The sequence below is a fragment of the Cavia porcellus genome, unplaced genomic scaffold, assembly GCF_034190915.1.
Source record: "Cavia porcellus strain 051 isolate PalLab524CR breed Dunkin Hartley unplaced genomic scaffold, mCavPor4.1 scaffold_4, whole genome shotgun sequence".
NCBI classification, from domain to species: domain Eukaryota; kingdom Metazoa; phylum Chordata; class Mammalia; order Rodentia; family Caviidae; genus Cavia; species Cavia porcellus.
Window position 1 is genome coordinate 64,688,794 of NW_026947487.1, and position 18,954 is coordinate 64,707,747.

Consider the following 18,954-nt stretch of genomic DNA (forward strand, 5'->3'; position numbering starts at 1 on the left):
GGAAAGGACAGCAAGGCCGGGATGTGTTCACCTCAGATTATTTTATAGCACCTCAACAGTTGGATTTAGATGTTTAACAGTTTAGATTTAGATTCTTCATGTTTGGAAGAATTTTAAGCAAAATTATTCAGAAAAATATTGAGTATAAAAATGGAATTCTTATCATTAATTTTTAATTTAACAAATAAACATTTTGTCTTATTCCTCTTGTAGGTCTGTAAGTAATATTATATTGAGTACATCAGGATTCTTTGAAGAAGATAAAGGAGAATTCATGCAGGAAAAATGTATGCTAATTTTGTATGTGGCCCATAGAATTAAAATCTGTTATTTTACTTATGTTTGAGATAGTATGCCAGATTTCTGGAGATTATTGTCTTTTTAGACCATTTTCTTAAATTGTGGTTCATGTACTATCTGTATCAGAATCACAATGGCTGCTTATTAAAGTGTGTGCTTCTGGACTCCGTTGAGCCTGGTGCTTTGAAGGGACTGTAGAGACCAGAAACCAAAGAAATAAACCAAAGAAATAAAACAAACCATTATCTTCCTTTTGGGAACATTAAAATCCAAGATGGCTAATTGAATTTATCAAGGCAATGCCACCAATTAAGAGTAAACTAAGGCACAAATATTCATTTACTGATATTCAGGTTAATATTTCTTTCCAGAAAAATCTGACATTAATTTTTAATCTTCAATAATATATAATTAAAATATAAGTGTAAAATAGATCACAAGTAAAATTAAAAAGTGTCCGAATATCAACAGGTAGTCACTAAATAATGCTTTACTCTTATCACTTATTAACTAAATCCTTGCTCTTACTTCAATATTTGGAAAAATTTTCTTCAAATTAAAATATTTTTCTTCTAGAAAACAAAGGGGATCTGATATATTCCCTCAACTGTTGACTGAATCTTTGAAATACCATTGTTATTATTTTGGACATGAAAGTTTCAGTTAAAGTTATTTGAACCATGTTTAGGTAACAGTTTACCTTCAGTAATGATTCCCTTAAGTTCATAAAAATAATTCATGACACACATTCTTGTAATATGCCATTTAAAAAATAGATCCCCTGAAATAGACTACATACGGCAGCTTTCAAAACTAATTAAGAGATTTGTTTTTTATGTCCTCATGAAACTATTAAAAATGTTATACTTATGGATATAGTTTGACATATGAAAAAGATTCTGAATACTATTTAATTTAATGAATGTTTAAGTTCTATATACTCACCTCAACGAATCACATTTTGACACCCATTAGTAAAGAGGAATTACTGGAGAGGAGGTATGTTAATAAACATTTTTGGTAGTCATAGATTCATAATAAATATGGTTCTAGAGATTTTCTAATCTAGTACCTCATTTCATTCACAACCCTAAGATCAAAACAGAGCAGTATCCTTTGGAAAGAGATAGCATGTGCCAGAAGTTGTCTGTGTAAATTTCTCTTTTTCCTGTTCCATAAAAAGCTAAAGCAGAGTGGCTGGCCAAGTTCACCTGAAGAAAGGTTATACTTAGCCCATCTTTACTATGGTTAGATGTGGCCAAGTGGTTCCATTCTTGCAAAGGGAAATGTGAGAACTATTGTGTGGTAGCTTTTGGGAAACTTTCTTAAAAGGCAGTGATGGCAGGTCTTTTATAACCTTTCATGTCCCCGCCTGAGCTCACCACATGTGATGTGGGGATGAGGATCACCCTGTTCAGATGACTATAAAGCCATCAACCGACGTGAACCTGCCACTCTCAGATGCACATGTGGGAAGAAAGCCCTGATTCTGTTTAAATCACTGATTTGGATTTTCTAATACTTTCAGTTGATAGATTGGAGACATAATTCATTTATTGCTATAGAATTTCATTCATTTAAGTTTTAGACACATTGTTACTGAGCAGATCAATGTGTCAGGAACTCTATTACAAAGTGTATAAGAAAGAAAATTTTTATTTTGTGTCTAAAACTACTGTTAGAAAAAAAGTTTAAAAACTCAATGCTTCTTTTTTACTTTTGGCTCATTCTTATTCCCAATGCCAACAAATATTACACAACTCTTTATTTTCATTGTGCTCAAGGAATATTTTGCTTGTCTTTGGGTTTTAGACTGATATTGTTATGTATGAATAAAATATTCTCCAAATTTAAAATAAAAAAATACACCTAAACAATTCAAGCACACAAACATTAAGCAAAGTCTCAACTTTTATCCCTGGACATCAGATCATGATAAGTGGTCATGACATAATAACAGTCTTTTGAAGCATGTCAGAGAAAAATATGTATTCTTTTAATTAATTCAAAATACTGTGGAGCATATTTTAAAAATATTTAAAGATAATGTGTTTTCTAAGTGAACATTTAGGCATACACTAAAGGCCATATTCTTTTCAGTCTTAGCCACATATAGAGAGATGTTAATGTTCCAAGTACAAATGTGAGGTTAGAGTTTCTCTCCTCTCAACAAGCCACCTCCCTACCAAGAGCAAATACAACTGGGTATCTCCAGGATCAAGATGAACCAATAAAATGCCCACTGGTAGCTCTCATTCTGTTGCTGGACATGGAAAATTGTTTTCACCTATAAAGTGTGTTTAAATTCTCCCTAAACCCTTTCTTATTAAGTTCTAAAAGCTAATTAAGCTTATAGTCTTTCTTGTTAATAAAAAGGACACATTATAAGTTTTAAAAGTTTTTCACTTGTAGTATAAAAATCTTAAGTGCTAGCTACTCAATTTTTGAATAATTGTAGAAATACAATAGAATTTGAGAAAATATATAAGTTTGAACCAGAATTACCTTTGGATCCACATTGAGAATTTTTCTGTCTTTTTTATATTTGAAGAGTAAGCCATGTGGATTGTCATCAATCACCTGATAATTGGGACTTGAATTACAAACAGCTATCTGACTGTCCCAGTTGTAAAAGCTGCAAAAGTAAACATTTAGTAAGAATTAAGGGATGCAATGCATTAAGTTAATAAACATATTTTAGAAAATATTTGGGGAAGTTTAGACTCAAGATAAATGGATAGGAACAGCATGTGTAACCATATAGAAAACATCTGAGATTTAAATTCTTGCAGAAGGAATTAGATTGGCTTATCCTCCCATCAGTTAGCTACATCTGTGTAATAATCTTCCATGATTTTCTGATTTGGACACTGGAAGACCTAGGACATATTCCAGTATTAAATTCGTAGGAAGTGAAGAAGAAAATTGATGCAATTTAGGGTTATTAGTTCTACTGCAAAGTCTTCAGGGTACAAAATGACTGTTTATTGGAAGAGAAGGCAGGTTAAGACACATCTTTACATTCAAAACAATTTCAAATTAATCTGTTTCTTTGGGGCTCTCCTTTTCAATATATGTTCCAGTGAATTGGGGAACTATTCATGTATACACACTATAAGGCAATACCCCTAGGAAGCTGCTGTCACAGACAAGGCAAGGACAGGAAGAGAGGTCAACCAGCAAGACCAACATCCTGTGATGACTAGCTCACGTGGATCTTTGTGTTTCAGAGCATCATGTATTCTTTCAGTTATTAATCATTGCACACTAGCATTTATCTCTTTAAAAATCTTTTATGGAGACTTCATTTTCCAAACATTGTTTTATTATTGTCAAAACTGAATATAAACTATATTTATAAAAAATAAATACTGTCATTTAAATTGGATAAATCTTCAGTGTACGTATGTTTTTATGTATCCCATTCCTGTTAACATTGTTCTAGTATGTTTGCCTTTAAAATGACAAGCATAGAGATGCCTCATATATAGTTTATGCACCAATATACTTCTGTAGTATTTACTTTTAATCAGTTTTCTCTGATCCTATTTCAGTGTTGTTTTGCCCTCTATTATTCTCTTCCTTCTGAGTTGAAAGAATTTCATTGAATAAACTATGAGTTATATTGATTCTTGAGGCATCAACATTACCACTTTTATTGTATTTTCTGAAAACATACGTTTACCATCAAATTTTTCAATACTCAGGATTAATGGTATAGATTTTGTATCACCAGGGTGGGGAATATGTATGCTACCTGTTTGCTTCCATTTCCTACTGTTATTTTATGGCTGAAATATAGAATGTCTGCCCTTTCTGAGGCAGAGTAAGGAAAAAATTAAAAAAAAACTTCTTACTCCTAAAGGAGTGCTGGAAAGTGGGAGGATCCAGTCTAAGATCAAAGATCTGGTGCTCACTGAAGTTTGGTGCAAGTTTGGGTCAGGAAGTTAGCAAATCTGCATTACTAGACTGGAATCTGTTGGATGCCTGAAAGAACTGCAGTCCATCGTCCAAAATAAATGATAACGACCAGAGCTCCTCTGAACAGCAAAGAGCAGACTTCTTTCTTCTTTCCCTTTTTACATTGTCCAAGCTATATGCATACTGGTTGATGCCATTCCCATCAGGGATTGGTCACTCCTCCTCAGTTTGTATCCGATAAGTCAACCATCCACAGACATACTAGAACTGTGCTCCACTAATCTTTTAGGTGTTTCCTAGGTGTCAAACTGACACATCCCAATTAACCATCACACTGTATTGGCTCAGTCCTCCTTGAAGGAGCAGTAAGAACAGCTGATTGGTGAACTGAGTAAAGGATGCATTTATGCTCCTTTAGTTCCTTTAGTTTTCAAAGTGATGTTTACCACAGCAAGTTCAGCCCCTAATAGGTCAAGGCAGGGGAAATGCCTACTGTTCTGATGATAAATTCAATTCAGCAGTGGAAGTATTTGAAGTGAACTTGACTTTGCATCCACCTGGGTTTTTAAATTCAGTTTAATCCACAAGAAAGAAGATTTTGCTTCCATTTCACTAGGAGATCTCTAACTTGGAATGGGGTACACGGTGTGATTTTTGTTTGGTGTATATGCCTCTCTAAATAATTATTTATCAGATGTGTAGATGTGGATAATATGAGCATAATTCTTGAATAGATCTATGCTTAAGATGGCATAGTTTAAAATATAACCAATTCCTGGCATGTTCAGATTAAAAACTTCATGATAATCCTGGTAGATTTCATAAAAAAATACTCCTAAAAAAGTTAGTTTGTGTAACATGCAGCACTTTTGAAGAAGCAATTTAGGTTATTTGACAACTTTTATTCTCCTCCATTGGGGTGAGAAAGAGGATGAATTTCATGTGCCAATTCTAATAGCTAAAATTGCTAGTGCAATCATATCTTGATATTTGATGGTTTGGGAATTGTTCCAGTTTGGCAGTCCATGTATTTTGATGCAAGCATTTTTATTTTCGTACCTACTGTTTGGTAAACAAGGTACAAGCTAGAACTTGTTGGTGTTGATTGCATCACAACTCACTTTCCAACCAAGACAATTTTCTTGATATTCTTCATTTTCAGTACTCATCATTTCTCCTGAAACCAATTAACAGTGAATACTGAGGTACTAAATGAAGATAACTAATGATCACAGCTATGAAACAACTTACCATATCCTGGCTACTGATGAGACACTACTGATTTATCTCATTTAATCGTATCACCAACTCCATCAAATAGGTATACAATATCCCATTTACACATGCAGAACAGAAAGAGAAATGATGTCCCTTGATGTTAACATTAGACCTCAGAGCCTGCCCTGACCAGCACACACACTCTTTTTCTTCCCACATCCTGTTGGCTTCCCACATCCAAAGCTCTTCTGCAGGTAACTCTAGCTGTTCATCAGGACACATCTTTATCTTCTATTTGGCTAGATGACTAGACTACAGCTCAAGACATCCTCGCCGTGCAGCTATGTAAAGAAATTAAGCAACGGAATATGGGCAGAAGTGACAGTTTCCACTTCTAGCTTGAATCCATTAAAACTTCCAAGCTCTTTTCTCACCTCAGCCAGCTTTTATATGTATTCTAAGAGAACGTTAGATATAGTTCCTAAAATTTGTTTTCCTAGTTGACTTTCTAGGTTTCTAACTATTCATTTGTTAAATAATAATAGTGCTACAGCAGATGGGGAAATGGTATTTTCATTTTAAAAATAAGCTTTCTAAAGTTTTTTTTTCTTTTTCCCATTTATGTAACTATGAATGTACATATGTAAGTATGGTTTGTCTGTACATGTTTACAGTGCTTAATGATCACATTCATTTTGGGAAATTGGCCGATGGACATAACATATCTTAATTCTTTAATTCCTTCCCTTCTCCTTCTTCCCCTCTTCCTCCATCTCCTGATCCACTTTCATATCTTGCTGAATTGAGAAAAATAGAAAAAAATTATAAAGTGAAATGTATGAAGTTAAGGTGAAGTATAAAAGGGAGTTATTGAATTTTACTGGGTAATTTTTCATGTATTTTTGATTTGATAAATTTTGGTTACAATTTTAATTTTTTAAAGACAAACTAAAAAGTTTCAGTTTTGTTCTTGTCACTATAGCTAAAGTATAACTGTTCTCCAGATAGATTATTAAAATTGACTTGTTTTTTATAAAATATGAAACAAGATAATATAAATCTATATCATTTTAGGCATTTGGCATGTTTCATGGCTTATTTTGGGTGTACAGAGAACAAGAGAATAAATGTATGATAAAGGTGTCATGAAACATTACAACACTGTCATGAAAATGTGAGTTGTTCAGTTTAATTGGATCATGGATGGCACTGGATGTTAGAAAAGATGATGCTTGGGGCTGGGCATTTAGCTCAGCGGCATAAGCACCTGCCTTGCAAGCAGGCAGTCGTGAGTTCGATCCCCGGTACTGATAAAAAAAAAAAAAAGAAAGAAAAGAAAAGAAAAGATGACGCTGGCAGACAAACAGACAATAGTGAACAACTTATGAAATAGGATGACAGATGGACTTATAGCTAAGAAATAGGGAGGCATGTAACGAGATAGTCTGGTAAAAATTTTATTTCAGAGATAAATTTCCAAGCAATGTGCAGAATTATTTTGATAGCAAGAAAATCTCATGGTAGCTCAAAAAACTCTTAAAAGTACATATGAGTGAACAAGGGGATCTTGATTTGGGAAAACAGTAAACAGTGGAATGAAAGGACTCAATGGTCATGTGAGAAATGAGGACACAAGAGGAATCTAGGATTACTCTAAAGTTTCTGTTTAGATTTCCAAGTGAATTGAATCATTTAGTAGCATATTAATAAGAGAAAGAATTGATTGCAGAATGCGTGAAATAGGATACTTTGAACTTTAGAATATGTTAAACTTGAAACCCCTATGAAATATCCAAGAAAATTAGAGCGAAGATCTTGGTTTGTGTGCTGAGCTGTTCTGTTTCAGTGCTTCCTAGCTCATGGTAGAGGGTGCACACATATTGATTTCATAAATTGGTAATGAGTGGATTTATGAAGGTTTAGAGTTCTCTAAGATAAAATATTATATCTGAAAGTATCAACAAAGTTTAAATTCGGGGCTGGGGATTTAGCTCAGCAGCATAAACACCTGTCTTGCAAGCAGGTGGTTGTGAGTTTGATCCCCAGTACTGATAAAAAGAAAAAAGAAAAAAAAAGCGTAAAAAAACAAACAAACAAAGCTTAAATTCAAAGAGCTGACTGAAGTGGCAAATAATGTGTAGAGTGGGATGAAAATAGGTAGTACTAACTTTACAAGGAAGGAATGAAGGTCAGCAAAAGATAATAGGAAGGCATAATCTGAAACCAGACATACTCTTAAATCAGCAAGGACCAGAAAAGACTTATTTTTTCACACAAACTAAAGGAAGGAGACTATATTAAGAAAGCATGCTTTAAGAAGGAAAACAGAGGAGCTGGCTGTTTATACAGGGCTGGCTTAGTGTTATGGCTTATATCTAGTTGTTGCCCGGAAGCCAAAGCCTCATGCATTCATAGGTGTTTTCAGAGCTGGCTAGATCTCAGATGTAATTCTGGGACTAAGGGTGTGATTCTGGGAATAAGGATGCCCCAATCTGAGTGTCGGTGTCACTGCACAAAGGTCACATAGCCTGGATGGAATATAAAGGAAAGAAAGAAGGCTGATCACACTTTGCTACTTTGCTTTTTGCTACCTTCTGCATGCCTTTTCAATGGACTGTTTCTTCTCTGAAATACCTGTCTGCCATGCGTGCCTGAGGACCAGCTGACTCTAAATTAAAGCTTTACAGACTGGGAGCTATGATAACTTTCCTGCTTTATATTTGGGTATTGGGTATTTTGTCTCAGCAAAATGAGAAAAGTAATTAAGACAGAATTTGGTATCAGAGAATGGGGTCATTGCTGTGACTATACCTGAAGAAGCCATTCAGGACCCTCTGTCAATGACTTGTGGGAAGAGTGTGGAAAGGTTGGCTTAAAGAGTAGCCCTGCAATGCCTTAAATTGTACTAGATGAGAGATTCCAGCCAGAGCTCAGAAGACTCAGATGCTAATAGAAAGGGTTCTGGTAAAGATCAGGCTCAGGAGGTTTCTGTTGAGAAAAAAGACTATATTGGCTGTTGGACTCCAAACCATGGCCTTGTGTTTTGGTGTAAAGTTTGTCTGAATTTTATTATGTCCAGAGACTTAGCGTTGGTCTGAGATTTAGAGCAGCAGAAAAATTAATATTTTTTAAAATTTTATTTTAAAGAAGATAAAACAGAATAAAACCAATCAAAAACAAACTAGTATAGGTGATACAGGACTTCAAAACATTAGAAAATCAACAATAGTTATCATAATGCCTTGTGATGTCTTCAAAATAGCTGCAGATAACTTCAACAGAATAGAATAGAAACAATAAAACAAGATAATGAATGCAATAAAAACTTCAAACCAAGCCAATAGGAAACCCAAAATTGCTACCATAATATAGCTTGCTATATCTTTGAAATAGTGGCTCCTGCCATCTGATTCAGTATAATCAAACAAAACAAAAGAGAATAAAACACAACCCAACAAAACAATGGGAATCATATAAAATTTCAAAACAAGATCATAGGGAATCAACAATGGCTACAACCCTCAGAAGGAGATCCTCCTAGATGCCACACTGTTATCTTCTGAACCTATGATCAGACTACTGGCCTGAGACCTGCAATATCAGGCCTAACACCAAAGCATCACAGGCATTCAATTGCATTTCATGTCAATAGCTATCATCACAGCCTGTGTTTCTCTGAATAAATCAATCGCTTGGGGTGGGGGATGGTACTTCTTGTTTGCCAGCCCATGAGCCAGAAGGGGTTATAGTCTAGCTATTCCCAGTCCAGTGCAACCTGTGTATGGTGCTGGTGCCCAGACTGGGCTTGTCTCCTGATGTGACCTTGCTCTCTCTCCCCTCAGACTGAAAATCAAATTAATCTTACAGAAGAAATTGCAAGACAGTATACTGTTGAGGCAATTGCATTTTTGGAGATTAACTATGTTCTATCTAAGATCTATGTTGAGAATCAAGAGCAAAGAGCCCAATAAAATGACTTAAAATGTTTTGAGTTTGCTCTGGTAAAGTTATAAACTGCAAAGATGGAACAGAAGAGAATTCTGTTGGAGAAAAGGAACAGAAAAACAGAAAATATGGCCTGAGTACATCACAAGAACCAGTACGATTCCACCCTTTGCAGCCTCAAAATTGCAGCGATGAAGAAATTTGCTTTGAGAACTGCAGAGCACCATGTTCCAGAATGATGGTGGTCTAAAGAATTTGTTCCTCAGGATTGGGTTCACAATGCTCAGCAATCCAGGCTCTCAACTCCTACAGCCAAACAAAAAGGAAACCTGGCTACTTCCCCATGTGGGCATGAAGGATGAAACAGTTATAGAGCCAAAAGGCTTCCGCCCAGATTTCAGAAAAGGCCTGGGAGACCCAATAATGTGCTCCTGAGAGGGCAGTGTGTGAAGTTCTAAGTATGAAGATGCAGTGGAGGACCTAGAAGTTTGGAGAAGGCAAAAATGTGGATCTTCTGAGGAAATCTGCAGGGAATGAGAAATGCCAGCCAAAGAGAGAAACCATGAAAGCTGCAACCATCCTCACTGCTGTAGGGGCAGATCCACCCAAGCCCTTCAGAGTTCACATCTTACCACAGATTGCCTCAGATGATAAACATGACATACGGGGCTTATTGTTTGCTTTGCTGAATTTTGAACTTGCTATGGTCCCATTCTCACTCCTTTTGGTGTGGGGAATATTTATCTTGTGTCATTGTATATTGAAAGTATTTTTACTTTCTTTTCATTAGTACGAGGGGCTAAGAGTTTGCCTTAAATCTCAGAAGACACTTTGGACTTGGACTTTTTAGCAGTGCTGGGGGATTTGGCAACTCTTAGAGATGGACTAAATCCCTTTTGCAAAAGGGAACGTGCATGTATCTTTTGGGGACCAGGGATAGGACATTGTGTCTTGTATCTACATGACTCCTAAAAACCTCATGCACTTATAGATGGGACTTTTTGAAGTTGGTGCAGTCTAGGATGTGATGCTGGAATTAAAAGAACTCCACTTTGGATATGGATGGCACAGCTCAAATTATGTATAAACTAAATGAAATATAAGGGATGGGAAGAAGGCTGTTACTACTGCTTTGCTGCTGTCTTCTGTGTTGTTTTGTCATGGGCTGTTTATCCCCTGAGATGGCCCTCTGCTATACCACCCTGCCTTACAGCCAGCAGACCACAGACCGGAACTTCTACAAACTTTACTTTTATTCTTTGGGTGTGTGGTATTTTTGTCTCAGTACTGAGAAGAGTAGCTAAGACATGCAGCATGTATTAAGCCCTAGGTTCTATACCCAGTACTGCAAAAATATCAACCAACCAGCCGATCAGTCCAATAAACAGCCAAAAACCAAAATATAAAAATGCATATATAATGACAAATAATTCATAAACTAGGAAGATAGGAACAGAATCCATTAAAACTGGCACTTGAATGGATATTGTAGTAAATCAGTTGCAGTATTGTGGTAGTAGCAAAATTAGGTTATAGAGAATTAATAGAAAGTTAAAAAAGATGACTAAATGAAAACAATTCCTTTAAAGGAAACAAGAAAACTAGGATAACACATGAGAAAAATATAAAAATTAATAATCGGTGTGTGTTTCTTAAGATGGAATGCCCTCCGTGGTAAGAAGAAAATGCATATTTTTTCTGTACAAATACTTAGCCATAAAAATTGTGTATATGTAGATTTATAGTGAATCTCTGAAACTCATGGAAGTTATGTCCCTAGAACACTCATGAATTGTGAAAAAGCATAAATGTAAGATATGGTCAGAAAAATGCCCATTTTTATAGTTTAAGTGCTCTCTTTGGCAACACATATACTAAAATATAAATGCACTATGTCTTCTACAGTTATGCAATATTTAAACAATAAATGCACTATGTCTTCTACAGTTATGTAATATTACTTAATAAAACACTGTGTAAAGCCTTAAAGGTGCAGAACGTTTTGGTGGCGCCTCAAGGATCTTAAGGTTTAAGAAGAAGAAATCCAAGAACACTTGAGATCGTTACAAGTGGTACAGCAACCTGTTACAATGCTGGAGTGCTGGTGCATCTGCCAGAGTGAGGTTATAGGGCAGCAGCCGGTCTGCTGCAAGGAGATCTGAATGGCGCTCCCAGTTTGGTTACTTGCAAATCTCCTGCCAAAAAACAGGAGAATATTTGTGGTTTCTGGGAAACTGTTGAGGTTTCCACAAACAATTATTAATTAGATTCTAAGGAAAAATCCACGAACCACTGAGACTCCAAACTCTGAAGTGCAACTTTGTGGGGTATTCTAAACCTAATATGCAACAGCACTGTGCTATTTCTTTATGTATGTAGACTAATTTAGTTTTAATGAGACGATTATATATTTTATTATTACTGTGTAGATGAAGGGACTGAAGTTGAGAGAGGGTAACTAAAGTCCTCAAGTTCATACATCTAGTGTGGGCTAAATATGTTTAATAAAACTTAAACTTGGAATGTAGAATCAAAAACAGATTCTGTTTTTATCTGCTTTTCTTTGATTAATTTTAATTTGCAAAGTAATTATTTGTTATTTCAAGTACACTGCTCTTTTGACCTTATTTGTGTCTGGGTTTGTTGGCTTATCCTGATTGTCCTAATGTACAACCATTTCTTTGTGGCTTTATTTATGGCTGATTCATACAAAATTGCCCCGTATCTTCAGTTTCTTCTCTATTGATTTTACTGAAAAGCAGGAATTGTTGATCAACTGAAACAGTTACATTCTTTGTATCCGTAAGTCTTCTCGTAACCTCCTGAAAATAACACACATGTACCATCAGTATAATTCTAAATTCCTAAACCTGAACTCTAGCTGGGCTCTACACACTGGAGAGTAATTTGTTATATTTCTCTTCCCATGTTTCTTTACCAGCTTCATTACATTGCTTGTGTTTCTTATTCCATAACTTTCCTCTCAGATATGGCTTTGCTTTTACTTAGTTAAGAAAATAAAGGATGTTAAATGGAAACATGAGCAACGCCCCATCATCATCATTAAGAACTACATTTCTATTTATAATAATAGTATTTGCTGTCTCCATATATTAAACTTAATGGAATGGTTTCCCCTTGTTTACCAGCTAAAAACCACCTCCCTGTATGTTAAAATTTAAACTCTTATTGTTTATTTACTTACCTCAAATAATTTTTCAAATTTCTCTTATCATGTCACAATAAACTTTTTATTGAAGTTGGGAAAACACAAGTGATTCAAATTAAACAAAGGAAAAAGGAAGAAAGAAAAGAGGAAGGAAGAAAAAGAGGGAGGAAGATAACAAGTGAAATACATAGACAGAAAAGAGAAAAATGGAAGATTTTCAAACCCAAATCATTTATAAGCTGTCATATTTTCCTCGTAATACATTAAAATTGAACCCGTATTTTCTGTGCCCAACATCCTCAGCTTCTGTTCACCTCAGTTCCCCACATAGCCAGCTAATTTATAGCACCTGATCAGTTGCCCTTAACAAATGAACCACGCATAAACCCTTCAATCAAAACATACCCAAAAATATTTTCTTTCCTATTCTCTAAAATGCAAGGAAATACGAATTACATATATATGCAACTGTTGTTTATTATCCAATTGATTACATAAATGCTATTTTCACTTATAGAGATGATAGAGAAATGTCAATGTAAATTATTTTAAAAGAAAATTAGGAGAATTGGTTTAGAAAATCTATCTGGGTCTGAAGAATTCTAAACCCTAATGAAATGCTTTTCATTTTTATCTTGTCTGCAAAGGTTGAATTGTGATACCAAGGCTCTTTACAATGCTGCTGTTCTATGATTATAAAAGCACCCCTTTTCTTTATTAAGTTTCTGCATACTTTTGGGGGGATATCACTGTTCACATCTTAAAAACTGTAGGTATAGTCTCCTGGGGACCTAGAAACAAGAAAAAAAAAGGCAGAATTCAAATCTGGATACAGATTTTACTGTCTTGTGAACTTCGCCATGAATTCTTCTCACAAACTTGTGGAAAATGTCATCAACAATGTCCTGCAGCTTGATGATTTGAAGTCTTAGCATTCTAATGCACTACAGAATGGTATATATATAAGTCTCTGCTGAAGGTAAAGACAAATTCTCACAAGCAGTACATACTTATCAGTACAGGTTCAATTCTGTAAATTGGGAAAAGTCAAATTGCCTTGAAAATTTCAAGCTATTGCCATGGGGAATGTGAGATTCTCAGTTCTTGGTTTGAATTAGCAGGCTCAAAAGATGGCACGCAGTTCCAGGACATTTCCTTCTCTTCAGAAAAGAAGAAAAGTGGGCTGGGTACATTCAAAGACAAGACCTAAAAGACCCTTAAAAACATAGAGTCAGGATGACTCGTGATTTTTTTTTTTTCATGAAACTGGACAGTTAAAAATTGGATATTAGTACTCCTTTCTTTTTTTTTTTTTTTGTCTTTTTCCTTTTTTTAAATCGGTACCAGGGATTGATATTAGTACTCCTTTCAATCCAGAAAGTGCAAAGAACATAGTCAACCAAGGAAACAATGCCATTAGAGCAGGGGGAAAAGTAGCTGAGAGATTTAAAAATTATGATGCACACATTTTTTGACAAAGAATTTAAAATAATCTTTTAAAGAAACTCAGAGAACAAGAGAACACAGAATTACAGCTAAATGAAATAAAAATGATTAAGTAAATAAAAATTCAACAAAAAAATGAGAGATCAAAGAGAAAAAACCAAAAATAAAATACTGGACCTAAAGACTGCAATGACTGAGCTGGAAAATTTATCAAAAAGTTGCAATAGCTGACACAATAAATCAGAAGGAAGACAGATTATTTAAAATTGTCCAGTCAGAGAACTAAAGAGAAAAAAGAGAGTTAAGAATGTATCAAACACTATTAATGAAATAATATATGTAAATGGAAGTTCCAGGACTGAAAAAGAAAGTTCTTAAAAAAATAGTAACTTGAAACAGTTAACTTGAAAATAGTAAATTGAACAGCTTAGGCAAGAAATTACACATCACAGTCAAGTGGGATTTATACTTATTATGTAAAGTTGTCTCAGTATATGAAAATCAATAAAAGTGATACACCATGAAAACAGAATTAAGGCTGAAAATCTTATGATTACATCCATAGGTATAGAAAAATGACTGGAAATTGTTAACATCCTTTCATGACAAAAAGCAAGCAAGCAAAATAAAATAAAATAAAATAAACCTAAATATTTCAGAAAATAAAAGAAAAGAGATGAAAAGAGTAGAAGACAGTAAAGGAGAAGGGAGGGGAGGAAACACAGAGGAAAGAAGGCAAGTGGTGAGGGGAAAAAACTATTAGCAGTAATAAATAAGCTAATTTCCTTCTCTAGGGCTGAGTATGTAGTTCAGTGAGGGGCACAGCACTTGCCTGGCAAGTGCAAGGTCCTGTGTTTGACTCCCATTAAACAATCAAACAAACAAACCTTGACTGTGATATGTATCACTCTTGTACTCCTTAAACTTATACAGTTTTTTAAAATGGAAAGGTCAGATTTTACATAAAATATGAAGAAATTAAATTTTAGACATTATTGTTACCTATATTTTTCTGTGTGCTTATAAGCAGAATGGTCTTAATTTAAATGCCCAAATGGGAACCCACTTGAGAAATAAAAATGTTTGTTTTAATGATTGTGCCAAGGTAGAAAACTATAAGCTTGGAAAATTTTTTTCTATCCTAGAAAAAACTGAAATGTGTGGTCTCTACACATTAACCATTAAACATTGCCAATTTAGAGTTGATTTATCTGATGTTTGTATAAAATACTTCCAAACTTTTGCTACAGATCTGCCAAAAGTATGATAATGATGTTTAAACAATGCTAAAGCTGTTTTTTTTTAATGGTTGAAAATTTTTATTTTATTTTATTGCTGTGGAAAAATTGTATTATATGGAATTATAATTGTGGTAGAGAAACATGAAATTTAATCTAAAATAACAAATATTCTTGTTCTTTTTTCTATTTTTTAAATAATACCACAGCAGTCAAATATTCTATGATAAAAGTGTTCTGAAATGTCATATTTAATGTAAAACATATATTTAGTTATTTTGCTTGGTAAGAATATGAAATTTAAAGGTTAGTGTTTTTATATTAGCTAATTTGGCTCATATTCCTGGTTATGTTGTATCTCTAATTTCAGTCAGCTGTCTAAAAAATGCACATGCCAGTTGGGATGACTATGGGAAAACCCACTGCAAATATTAGAGAAATAATTGTGAATATTTCAAATTACACGTGTACATTAAAAAATAATTGTGAACATTACGCACATTTAAGTTGATGGACAATCTCAAAAGAGTTCTTTAGTTTAATTCAACACAATTTGAGTATCTATGTCAGGAATGCTCTTTAATACACAATGTTGAAAGGAAATAAAACTGTTACCCTTGAGGAACTCATAATCTATGAGCAGTCCAAAATTTAGGCAAAGATTGCAATATAATGTGAAATGTCATATAATAGAAATTTATGTCAGATATTCTGGGGCTGTAGGAGACAAAAAAAAGAATATTTATTTTGTGAAAATGTATTGCTAATAGGATATTTCTGATGGAATGCTGCAAGGTCAATCATTTTAGGTAGAGAAGATAATAAAAGTTATGTTAGGAACTGGAACATGTACATACATCAGCGTCAACCACCATGATACTGCACAGCAGGCGGGCGGAGGTTGAAGGTAAATGGTTGGAGGCTGAGAATTAAATGTGAACATGTCTCTGACTTAATGGCAGAAACATAGGCCTGTCTTCCTTTTGCGGTGGTGGGGTCACTATTCAGGAAGCAAAGAAAGCTATGGGTGCTGCCTTTCGGTCACAGTAAGACAGATAAATAGAAGGGACACTTCACAGACAGTTGGTCAATCCTCTAAGTTTTCACTTGGCTAACACTGAAAATACACACTTGTCAGACTTTGTTGCTGTGAGGCATGTTCTGAACTGAAAAATGTCCTGAAAATTAGTGGATGACTGTGGAAAAACTGAAAGGTAGATAAAAGGATAACATAAGAGACATGACTAATTTCAGGACCTTGAAGATAAAGAATAATAGAATGCAGTGGACAGATTCTTTAATCATCACCAAGGATCTCTTTAATTAGAGTTCTGATGTTCTGATGAATGATTTCAGAACTGCTTCCATTTTCCTAACTGTAGGTTGACATCCTTCCTGGGACTCTAGTCATCTAGTAGCACTATTGCTAGTCCAAGCATTGGGAAATGGGTAAGTGAAAATAACAGAATATTCATTTCCAGAATTCCCCATAGAAGAGCTACAGAGATATATTTGTGTGTTACACAAAGATCCACATGATTTTATAATTGAAAAGTATTAGAAATACTCTGCATTACTTCCTGATTGCCAAGCATGGAGTGAGAATCTCAGTTAATCAAGAATTCTATTAGCTAATTCTATAGCAATTGGATTCTATGGCCATTTGTCCTGAAAAGGCTATATAATACTCTTTTCTTCAGAGCAAGACTCTACTTGAGAATAATGATTTAGTTTTATTCTCCTGTTATCATTACAACTGCTACTAGTATGAGTTTTCATTGACTTAGTACTGTATCATCTGCAAGAAAGTGTCACTTTTATACTTTCATTTCCTGTTTACAAAAAGTAAAGGATAGAGTCTGGTGTACATGCACTTATGTTTTATGTACATATGTATTAGTTTTTTTTGAAGTTACAGAATGTTAAGATGACTTTTTTCATTGCTGGAATTTGTTAATTACTACAGTATAATAGGTATAACAGGATGGATAAAAAATTCTGCCATCCTTTAGAATCAGTAAAGATTCTGCTCTCAGAGCAAACCACAAGGAAAGAAAATGAACAAACTTCAGAGTGAGTTTTTGAGCCAATTATTCCTTCAAAGTTGAAACAGTAGCCACAAAGATAGGGTTATTGTATCTAAGTGAGGGAATAAGGTGATCCTGTTGGACAATTAGGCCTAATATATCATGTTTTAGAGCAAAATTTCAAACCTTTGAGGTATACTTGGTGTGCATGCATGTGAGTGTGCTTGTGTGTGTGTGTGTGTGTGTGTGTGTGTGTCTGGAGTGGGGATCTTAAAATTCAACATAGATTTCCTTGCCAAGCCATGTTGATGATTGCAATAAGCCCTCTTGTTCAGTTACTTTTGCTCTGGACCCCCTCTAGCTTTGTTCTGATTTTTGGTATGTAATGGAGATGGAATGAGTAGGTTCTTACAGGAGAAGTACATGTCCAAGTGTTTGGTCTACTGCTCACGTGACAGGTCACGTACTCTGTATGGTACAGACCTGCTGATCTACTCCAGAACATCTTCACATGTGCACCATCATTCATGGCAACTTTTCCAGATGTCTAGTTTAAAAGAAGTGCTATTTGGACCTGATGTGATTTCCTCTCTTTCTTTCCACTCCCCTAGATCATCTTAAAATTTCTAATAAAGGACAATTCAAGTAAATAGGCTCTTTGGAGGAATAGATTTGTGGAAGTTCTTTTTTTTCTCCAATGTTTCCTTCAGGCCAAAAGGAAAATAGCTTGCCTAGAGGCCAGTTTGTAGAAGCAAAAAAAAAAAATGCCCGTGAAGTCACATTCTTTTATTCTCTCATTCATTCTTTTCTTTTTTCCACATAGCATTAAAAGAAAGGTTATACTGTATATTAAGCAAAAGTAGATGTCAGGGAAAGAGTTAGGTTTAAGAGTTCCAGCGCACTGGTGCTGGCCCACAAAGAGTTTAAGATCATCGTTCTCAGCCGTTAGGTGCCTGCCCAGCTTCCAGAAACACTGGACTAGGCTCAGGAGGTTTCACAGCCTGACTGGACCATGCCTTGGACCTTCTTTCTATCCAGGGAGCTGAGGTGACATGAGGTGAGTTCCAGCACACCGGCTTTAGCTTGAGGAGAGCTTTGGACCATCATCCCCAGTGGTTAGGAGCCAACCCAGATTCCTGGAACACTGAAGGTGGTATGAGAGGTATTTCAGGCCTGACTGGGCCATGCTCAGCAACCTCCATTCAGTCCTGGGAGCCAAGGGCCCAGGAGGTGATTTCCAACACACCCAGGGGAAGCTTTGGAACTCACTTCAAGCACGGAAATATAGGAAAATAACAAGACAAAAGATGAAAATGCAATCTCAAACCTCCAACCCATCCCAAGACAGCCTAGAAGCCATGTACATAGAAGAAAATATAAGCTACATACATGAAATGCCTGAAATGATATCACCTGAAATAAAGCATTAACTCTGTCTGGGATGCTATAAAAGAACGCAAATCAAACATAATCTCCCAGGTAAAAGAAGAACTGATAAAAGCAATGAAAGAAATGATGAACACATCTAAAGAAGACACAGTTAAAAAACTAGAGAAACAATGCAAAAAGATGGAATTCCTGAATTAACAGTGTAAGAAGAAAACAGAATGCATGAAGCAGATTCAAAGAGGTATACAGGATATCAAAAGTTGGCTAAACTGCCTCAATGAAGATAGAACTTCAGACCTTG

General features: G+C 35.1%; 1 protein-coding gene across 4 annotated transcripts in view; it reads right to left on the reverse strand.

Annotated features, from left to right (window-relative positions):
* The window catches only part of Cfap299 (cilia and flagella associated protein 299), a 635,152-nt gene that overhangs the window by 14,293 nt on the left and 601,905 nt on the right, over window positions 1–18,954 (reverse strand). For 2 of the 4 annotated variants that reach the window (XM_063246735.1, XM_063246734.1), the window contains one exon: window positions 2,806–2,935. The exons of the other annotated variants lie outside the window; for them this stretch is intronic. In XM_063246735.1, coding sequence (XP_063102805.1) covers window positions 2,806–2,935 — 130 coding nt within the window. The remainder of the gene's footprint in view (window positions 1–2,805; window positions 2,936–18,954) is intronic. 4 annotated transcript variants of the gene reach the window in all.